This window comes from Elephantulus edwardii, unplaced genomic scaffold, assembly GCF_000299155.1.
Source record: "Elephantulus edwardii isolate Elephantulus edwardi_28Jun2011 unplaced genomic scaffold, EleEdw1.0 scaffold00062, whole genome shotgun sequence".
NCBI lineage: Eukaryota > Metazoa > Chordata > Mammalia > Macroscelidea > Macroscelididae > Elephantulus > Elephantulus edwardii.
Window position 1 is genome coordinate 15,023,446 of NW_006399812.1, and position 9,789 is coordinate 15,033,234.

The window sequence follows — 9,789 nt, forward strand, 5'->3', positions numbered from 1 at the left end:
TACCATCTATTCCTGGAGCCTTATTTTTTGCCATATCCTTCAAAGCAGCCTGAACTTCTTCTTTCATCACCATAGGCTCTTGCTCATACGTTGTTGAAATGAGGGAGGCTTAATAGAAGCTGAAGGTCACCTTGTGGCACTAAGGTGTTCCCTAAGAGTCAACATTGTTCTTAGTTTGTATCAGCTTAATCCCTCCCTCCTGAGATTAGCATAAAGAGGAACTTGGCCTTATCTGTAAAAGACTTCACCATTATCCTTTGTTTTTGTTTTGTACTTTTTTATGATTTTACTTTGTTTACCCTCCTTATGATTCTAAATAAATACTCAGAGAAGTATGGCTTGGGGCCTTCAGCCATGGGAACTGTTGGCCCCCTGTTTTTCACACTCTCTGTTCTATATCATTCCTGGTAGTCTGGCGCATTATTAATAATTATAAAAATACTTTACCCTTGGAATACAACAAGCCACCAGAGCTCCATCTCATATACTTTTGACATATTATCAGAAGAGGCAAGTCATCATGCTTGGACAAGCAGGTCAGCAAAAGAAAGGCCCTTGTTGGATGGATTGACACCTCAGTTGCAATGGTGGAGATTGTCACGCTGGCATAGGAGCAGGTAGAGTTTTGTTTTGTTGTACACAGGGGTGCTGTGTGTAAGAGCAGACTCGATGGTACCAAATAATGAGGGCCACAGCCTCGGGGGTTCCATCAGTCTCTTTCAGACTAGTAATTCTGATCTTCTTTATGATTCTGGATTTCGTTGTACATTTTCCTCCCATTCTGTACAGGATCTTCTGTAGTTTCCATCACTAGTAATGATGGCTGGGCACCATCTATTTCTTCCGGTCTCAGAGTCATGGGGCTGTGGTTAAAATGGAGGCTGTCTGTCGAGTGGTCAGTTAGTCCTTTGGACTGCATGTTTCTTTGAGTCCAGGGAGCTCTAGAGGCAGAGTCTGTAAAAAATTTTAGTGCTAACCCCAAAGGCTGCATTTCTCTGGTGGTTTGAATCCATCAGTGGCTCCCCAGGACAAGGATAGGAAATCTCTTATGTGATTTACAACCTCAAAACCCCAATGCAGGGTCAGCTTTGAACCAATTCTGACTCAGCAAAGAGAGAGAAACTTTTCTCCAGATAGGGAGAGACCAGTAGCCACAAGGTAGATCATGCAGGTGGTTATATGAGTGGAGGTGGTGATTGTTATGTGCCCTTGAGTTGACTACAACTCATAGCAACCCATGAACAATGGCTCTGAACCTTGTCCTACCTTGAGCTAAATCCACCACTTTCTGACCTCACTTCACACACCTGACCCCATTGCCCAGTCACTGTGTCAATCCATCTCACACAGAATCTTCCTCTTTTTTGCTGACTTTCTGCCTTCCCAAGCATGCTGTCCTTCTCTAAGGACTGGTCCCTCCTGACAGCATACCCAAAGCATGTGAAATGGAATTTCAAAATCCTTTCCTCCAAGGAACAACCTGGTTTCACCCTCTTCAGGAACCACGGAAAACCAGTTCCGTAAAGGCTCAAGGCTCGAAAGGCACTTATTAAAGGCAAATGTCTGGGTGGGTCATCTCAACTTCATGTATCCAGAAATCTAGAATTCTTGCTTCCAGGAAAATGAACACAGTTTCTCATTTGCACAGTGGTATCGTGGGTGAGATAACAGCACCCCATTGGCAAATGTTGCTTTCTCCAGATTCACCAAGGAGCCACCTGCTCCCATCCCAACCCCACAGCAGCCTTTCACATGTGTTTGCCTTCTCTTGTCCTTTTCTAGTTTTCATTCTTTTTCTTTTCTCTATTCATGTTCTCTCCCTTTTCTTTTCTCACCAAGTTTTCTCTCTTTTGTCCATTCTTTCCTATTTTCCTTTTATCTTTGACCTGCTCTGTTTCCTCAAGGTGTTTCTTACTGTGATGTGCCATCAAGTTGATCATGACTCATGGTGACACTATAAACAAAGAATCTGAACCTTGTCCTATTCTGTGCCATTATAACTTACTATCTCTGACATGCTCAACCCCATTGTTACAATTACCGTGTCAATCCATCTTTTTGAGCTTCTCTTCTCTGTCTCTGACCTCCATCTTGTCTTTTCCAAGGACTGGCCCCTCTTGACAACATGCCCAAAGTATATGAGTGGTATGTTTCACCATCCTTGCCTCTAAGGAACATTCTGGTTGCGCTTCCTCCAAAACAGACTTGTTTGTTCTGTTGCCATCAATGAGACATTCAGTATTCTTTTTCATAGATACTTGTTATTATTACGAGCCATGGAGTCAGAACTGACCCATCGCTGGCCTCCGTGGGTTTTCAGAGGCAGGAGATTGATTGGGCGGAGCTTGCCCATCTTTCCCCCTCTGAGCAGCTGGTAGATTTGAACCAAGTGTCTTCTGGGTTGGCAGCCTTAACCTTCAAGCCACTTTCAAGCCACTCTCAAGCTACCAGAGTGTCCATAGGTACTTAGTGTCTGTGGATCCTTTCAGAGGCCTGAAATGGCATTCTACTTACTCATTTAAGCACAAGGGCAAATGAGTTAGTTGTTCATGATACCATTTGCATTTATGCAGTGTGTGTGGTTGTCAAGGGCAAAAGTAGTGCACAACTAGTCAGGCTGCTAAGGAAAAGGCCACAAGTTTGAACTCAAACTTAAGGTTTTAATATGGGAGAAAGATGGAGCATGTCCTCCTCTGAGGATTTACAGCCCTGGAAAGCTAATGGAGGGTTGCTGTGGGCTGGAACCAACTCCGCAGCAGGGGTTTTGAACATCGAGTTTTTGGTTGCCATATATTCATACCGATGGAGCAGGTTCTCATTGAACTGAGGGATATTTTCCAACTCGTGGTGACTTGGTATGAACAGAGGAGAACTGCTCCATTGGATTTTTGAGGCTGTGACCTTAGTGAAACAGATTTCCAGGTTTTTTGGTAGGCTCCAACAGCCAACCTTTCACCTCATAAGAAAGCTCTTAACTGTGTTACTCAGTGATGTGTTGTGTGTGTGTATGGAATGCTGGTGGAATAATCAGTGGAAAGTTGAGCTGTCAACCCCAAAGGTGACGTCTCCCTGGAGGTTGGAATCCACCAGCATCTCCAGGGGAGAAAGATGCGCAATCTCCTCCCATGTGATTTACAAAGCCTTCCGAAAACCTGCTAGAGTAAATTCTGACTCTAGAGCAATATGTCTGAATTTTATCTTTATCTACCCATATAACATAAGCAGCAATGTTAATTAGCTATTGGGAGTGAATTGATTATATTCGGCCTCCAATTTAAAAAGGCATGGGGTCAGTAGTATGGACTTGCTTCCAGATAGGGAAGCGGCCTGGAGCAGCCTAATTATACAGAGGTTTGTTTGATCTCTGTTTCAGGGAGACATAAGGAGCAATGTAATAAAGCCATTGGGAGTGAATTGATTATAAGTGATTTTAATCTGTGGCCCTCAGGGCTGGTTTTAATTGTTTTTGATCATTCTTCTAAGTGGTATAGCACTGATCTGTGCATTATTGTACAGAGGTAACTCATGGTTACTATGATGCTAAACACTGTGACGCTGATGTGTCAAATTCGCTAATGGTTACCCATGGACAGTGTTTGGTGGAGTTCCCAGATCAAAACAAGCTTGGAAGCAGGAGTGGCATCCACTTCTAAAATAGCGTGCCTCCAAAAACCCTGTTAACTTGGAGAGTGTCATAGGGAGTGTCATAGGGAGTGTCGCTATGAGTCGTCTGCGACTTGATGGCACTTAATAACAGCAAACAACAACGCATATAACCTGTCATCTTGTCGCTTTCGACCCATAGCAAACCCCCACAGGGTTGGTTTTCAAGGCTGTAAATCTTTACTGGAGGAGACTGCCTAGCTTGCTCCCACTGAGAGCCTGATGGATTCGAACAGGCGATTTTTTAATTAGCAAGTCACTACGTTATTCCACCTTTCTACGGTTTCCATAGAACGTAGTTGTGTATCTTGTCTTTTCCTTTATACGTCTACTAGTAAGTGGAATTAACAGCGGCGCTAATGGGTATATCTGGGAGCCCAGGGATTTTCTTGACTGGTGTCTAGAGGGGGAACAAGAAGGCAACTGGTCCTCCGAGGCGAGGAGGCTGGGGGGCGGGGAGAGGGTGACAGCTGTCAATTTACGCAGAACCAATCCGGTGGCGGACGAACTAGTTTCCAGCTTCTCTCTGGCGCCCCCTGCAGACGGCCAGAGTCCGGAGCGAAGACGTGTCTCAACTCCGCGTGTTCCACCTGACACCTTCACCCCAAACCCCAGCCTCCTTCCTCCTCCCGGACTCGGATCAAGTCACGGGGCAGCAACCAGCTGGGTCAGGCTTTCATTAGGCTACAGGTTTAGCTCTGTTGATGTTGTTATGTCCCGTACAGTCGGAACCGACTCAGCCGGTTTTCAGAGGCAGTTAATTGCACGGGAGGAGATTGCCCATCTTTCTCTCGCTGAGCAGCGGGTGGATTCGAACTTCATGTCTTGTGTTGACAGCGAATTTCCTTCCTTCGCAGGAAGTTGCTCAGCTCTGGAGCTCTAAATTAATCGGGATTAGCGAAGGAGAAAGGCTTTTGGTCCTTCGCGGCCGCCGTAGCGGGAGGCGGGACCTGGAAGGAAGAAATATGGCGGCGCTGGGCAGTGACAACGATGAGGACCTGGTCAGCTACGGCAGGGGCCTGGAGCCGCTGGAAGAAGGTAAGGGCCGGCTTGAGCGGCTGAGACTGGAAAGCAGACAAGGGGCCCAGGGTCCGAGGAGTGACGCACACTCCTGTGGCCTTCGTTGTCTCTAGGGAAAGACGCTCGCTAGATACGGTGAGGGACGCGAGGGGAACCACGGTCAGGCAGTATCGTTCTCAGAAGAGAACATTGCAGGGAACCGACCTCTTCCCCCAGAGGGATCCAGAGGCAGAACGTCCAGGCAGAGGGGGAACAGCAAGGGCAAAGGCCTGAGGTCGGGCCCTGAGTTTGACGAATTGAATGAACTTGTTGTCTACGATGGCTAAAAAGAGCCATGCGTCTGCGCTAGTGTGCAGTGAGTGATGTCAGCAGGGGAGGCAAGTGCAGGGGAGGGACGTGGGTTGTAAAGATTGTTCCTCTGTTTTTGATTTTGCGTATAGGCAGGTTAGGAGGTGGCGTGGCAAGAATGAAGAAGAGGCTAGCTATGAAACAAACAAGAATTCTAGAGACGCTGGTGGTTTACAGGGCTGGTGGTCAAGGGTGGTCGGGTCAGTAAACTGCTGTCAGAGCTGCTGAGATGTGCTGGCTGGCCGAATGTGGGCAAGAGGAGCCAAGAATCTCGCATGTTTCTGGTCTGACACACTTAATGACTCGATTCATTCAGTCACGTCTATGTTGACTGCCCAGTAAGCGCTGGTGACATAGGTGGACTGTGCAAAAGACAGAAGAAACATGGTGAAGTCCTTAGGCTAGAGTTTACTTGCAGACTCCTGTTGGTGAGGTCTTCCATTCTCTTTTCTGTAGTCATTTCTTCTGACTGCATCCTGCCATATTGGCTGTGCTGCTTCTGGAACATTTATTCCTTATTCTAGTTATTAGAATAGCTCTCTGTCTCACATCTGTCTCATTGCTGTTTTCAGGAGGCTGTAAAACACATGGGGAATTGTCTACCTTTATTCCTTGTTTGCATCAGTTTCCACATTTATATAGGTTCCATGGGGCAAGCTGGGGTCAGCGATTATAAGCCTGTGTACACAATGAGTAGAATTACAGAAGATGGGCTTGGGATATTTACTACTTTTTTAGCAAATAGCTATAACAACAACAACAACATATTATATTGGTTGGTTTTTTTATTTAAGCCTCTTGCTTAGAGTCAACAAGACCTTGGGGATGGTCTTTGTATTTAAAAGTCAGTTTTTATTATATTTTGGAGTAACATTCTTCTAACTGGTACAGTACCCTTCTGTCATTATGCTGTACTGAAGTAACCTGGAGTTGCTGTGATGCTGAAACTTGTGCCATTCGGGTATCAAATGCCATAACGCCTGTCCACAGTGGACAGTGTTTGGTGGAGCTCCCAGTTTAAGACAGATTTGGAAGAAGGAGTGGCATTCACTTCCTAATCCCCATGCCTCTGGAACCTCTATGAACTTTGATAAACGATGATAGTTATAAAAGGCTTCAGGTCTTTTGTTTATAGGGTCACTATGAGTTGTGCTCGACTCAATGGCAAAAACAACAGTTATTAGAAACTTCTGCAGATGCATCTACTGTCTGCTCACAGAGAATGATGGAGTGAGGAGGGTGTTTTGATTGGCTTCTTGCCCCCCTCCCCAATTGTTTTATTGTGGTTAAAACAAAGTAAAATGCATGTAATAAAATATTTTCCAAGTCAGCTATTTTTACATGTGGGGTTTCAGTGGCATTGGTGACATTCATCGTATTGTGTAACCATGACCATGGTCTATTCTAAAATATTTCACCAATGATGGAAGCTCAGTGCCCCCGAGGCTCAAACTCCTTTCTCCCCCTTTTCCTGCCCCTGGTTAGTGCCAGCAAACTTTAGTCTCTTCATGTAAGTGGTTTTGCACAATGTTATCTTTTTTTTTTTAAAATTCTTTTATTTCATTATTTTTTGTGTGTCCCGTCAAATCAGATCTGACTGGTACAGGAGGAGATTGTTCCTCCTTCTCCAGCAGAGCATCTGGTGGATTTGAACCATGTATCTCTGTGATTGCAGTTGCAGCTTCTTGCCACTAGGCCACCAGAGCTCGCCCAATATTATCTTTTGTGATTAATTAATCTCATTGAACATTATATTTCCTGTTTCCAAGATTTATCCATGCATGTATCAGAACTTTGTTTCCCTTTATGGGTGACTAGCATTCCATTGTGTGTGTCTGCACTACATTTGGTGTATTTATCTGTTAATGAACATTTGTCTCCAGCTATTGTCTATTGTTAGTAGTATTGCAGTAAACATTGTGTAAATTCCTATTTGAGTTCCTGCTTTCAGTTTTGGGGTTTTGTTTTGCATATACTTAGGGGTAGAATTACTGGGTCATATGACAGTTCTTTGTTTAACTTTTTAAGCAACTGCCAACCCCTTTTCAACTTGGCTGGGCCGTTTTGCCTCCCAACCAAAAAAGGATGAAGTTTCCAATTTCTCTACATCCTTGCTAACACATGTGATTTTCCATTGTTTTAATAATAACCGTTCTAGTGTGTATGTGGGGTGAAGTGGTATCTTCTTGTGGTATGGTGGCATTACAGTGCACTGCTAACGAAAAGGGTAGTGGCTTGATTTTGCCAGCTGCTCTGCCGGAGCACGCTGGGTAGTATTCTCCCCGTAGGAAAGCTCTGTAGCCTTGGAAACCAGATAGAGAGTCACCGTGAATCAGAGTGGGCGTGATGGCAGTGGTTTATTTGTTAATTTTTATGACTAGTAGAAGAGTACCGACAAGCCCATGGACTGCTAGAAGAACTAACAGATATGTCTTAGAGAAGGTACAGCCAGAGTACTCCTTGGAGACAAGGCTGTCAAAACTTGTCTCACATATATTGGGCATTTATTAGAGGAGAGGCTAGTTCTTAGAGAAGGCCATCATATTTGGAAAGGTGGGGGTTCAGCAAAGAAGAGGAAGACCCTTAACTAGGTACAGTCTGATTGCATTTTATAGTATAACATGCTAGACCAACAACCACTTTCACTCTGCTTTGAAGTTTTAGTGACAAGTTAGACAAATACTGGGACTCCAGATGTTAGTTAAGGTCCTTAGACTCTGATGGAAGTGTTTACTGGTTAAGAATTAATCAGGGAAATAGCACATCTGCTGTGAAAAGAAGTTTTGCAGTTCCTCAAAAAGTTAGATATAGAATTACCTTGTTGTTATGTGCCATTGAGTTACTTGCAACTCATAGCAACCCTATGTACAACAACTCTACTCCTTACTCTATTTAGAGCCAGCCTCATTCTCTCAGACACACCTTTCCCCCATTATCCCAGTCACTGAATCAATCCATCTCATCCAGGGTCTTCCTCGCTTATGCTGTCCCTCCACTGCCCCAAACATGATGTCCCTCTCCAAGGACTGGTCCCTCCTTGCAACATGTGTCAGATCTCTGCCTCCAAGGAGCAACCCAGTTTCACCCTCCCCAGGATGAACGTGTTTGTCTTTAGGAGTTCATGGTTTATTCAATACTTTTCTCCAGCACCACAACTCAAAGGCATCAGTTCTCCTATCATCTTTAGTCATTGTCCAGCTTTCTGATGCATAGCAAGTAATTGTGAAGACTAGGATCAGGCACACCTCCTTAGTCTCTAGACTGACATTGTTGCTCTTCAAGACTCTAGAGAGGCCCCTGACAGCAGATTTTCCCAATGTAATTCATCTTTTGATTTTCTGGCTGCTGGTACCAAGAGTGTTGATTTTTGAGCCAAGCAAACTGAAGCTGTTAACAGTCTCAATCTTTTCACTGCCTATCATGATGCTGCCAGTTGGCCCAGTGGTGACAATCTTTGGTTTCTTGATCTTGAGCTTCAATCCATATTTAAGGCTTCATTCCTTGACCTTCACAGCAAATGCCTTAGGCCCTCCTTACTTTTGGCAAGCAGAGTTGTGTCATTTGTGTAACACAGGTGGTTTATGAGTCTTCCTCCACTCCTGATGCCACATTCTGCCTCATAAAGCCCAGCCTCTCGGATGATCTATTCCACATAGAGATTGAAAGGGTGTGAAGATAGGCTGTACACCTGTCCTGATTTTGAACCATACAGTGTCTCCCTGCTCTGTTCTGACAACTGCTTCCTGGTCTAAGTATAGGTTTTGCATAAGCATGATCAAGTGTTCTGGGATTCTCATTCTTTTCAGAGTTAGCCATGGCTTGTTGTGATCCATACAATCAAATGCCTTTGCACAGTCAATGAAACAGAGATAGACATTCCTCTGGTACTCTGCTTTCCATCTAACATTGGCTGTAATATCCCTAGTACCACGGTCTCTTCTAAATGCAGCCTGCACATCTAGCAGTTCCAGTCATTTTGGATAATTTTCAGCAGGATCTTGCTTTCATGTGATATTAGTAATATTGTTTGATAATTTCCATATGACCCAGAAATTCCACTCCTAGGTATATATATGTCCAAAAGAATTGAAAGCAGAAAAACAAACAGAAGCTTATGCCTTAATGTTCATTGCACCACTGTTCACAATAGTGGAAAGATGGAAACAGCATAGATGTCCATTAACAGATGATGGATAAGCAAAATGCAGTATGTACATGGAGTGGGCACTACTTTGCCATAAAGAGAAGGGAAGTCCTCATGCATGCTGTCACATAAATGGGCATTGAGAACAAAGCTGAGTGAATGAATTCAGTCCCCAAACGACAAATAAATATTGTCTGATCCCACTTATATGAGAGAGGCAAATGTCTAGAGAGCAAAGTTTGTTTGGGGCTACTATGTGAAGAGTCATGGTTGAGGGACACTGGATTTCTATTGTAAGAGCCCTGGTGGCACAGTGATTAAGCACCAGGCTGATTAGGGTTAGAGGTATGAGTTGGAACCCATAGGTTTCTGGAAGATTCTGATTCCCAGCGATGCTGTCGGACAACAGCTGTAGGATTCCAAGGCTGAAGTCTTTGTGAAGGAGTCCTGGTGGAGCAGCGTGTTACCTGCTGAGTGCTCGAGTGCTGACTCACACTGGTGATTGGAATCCATTAGCCGCTCTCTTCTGATGGAGGGTTGGCCTGAGTTGGGATTGACTCTGCCTTGAATTTGATTTCTGTTTTTTTTTAATTTTTATTTTTATTTATTTATTT

At 44.3% G+C, this 9,789-nt stretch overlaps 1 protein-coding gene across 1 annotated transcript in view; it reads left to right on the plus strand.

Annotated features, from left to right (window-relative positions):
* Nucleotides 1–4,628: 4,628 nt before the first annotated feature.
* The window catches only part of GPATCH1 (G patch domain containing 1), a 52,686-nt gene continuing 47,525 nt past the window's right edge, over nucleotides 4,629–9,789 (plus strand). The window contains exon 1 of the mRNA XM_006887839.1: nucleotides 4,629–4,701. Within this exon, the coding sequence (XP_006887901.1) occupies nucleotides 4,629–4,701 (73 nt within the window). The remainder of the gene's footprint in view (nucleotides 4,702–9,789) is intronic.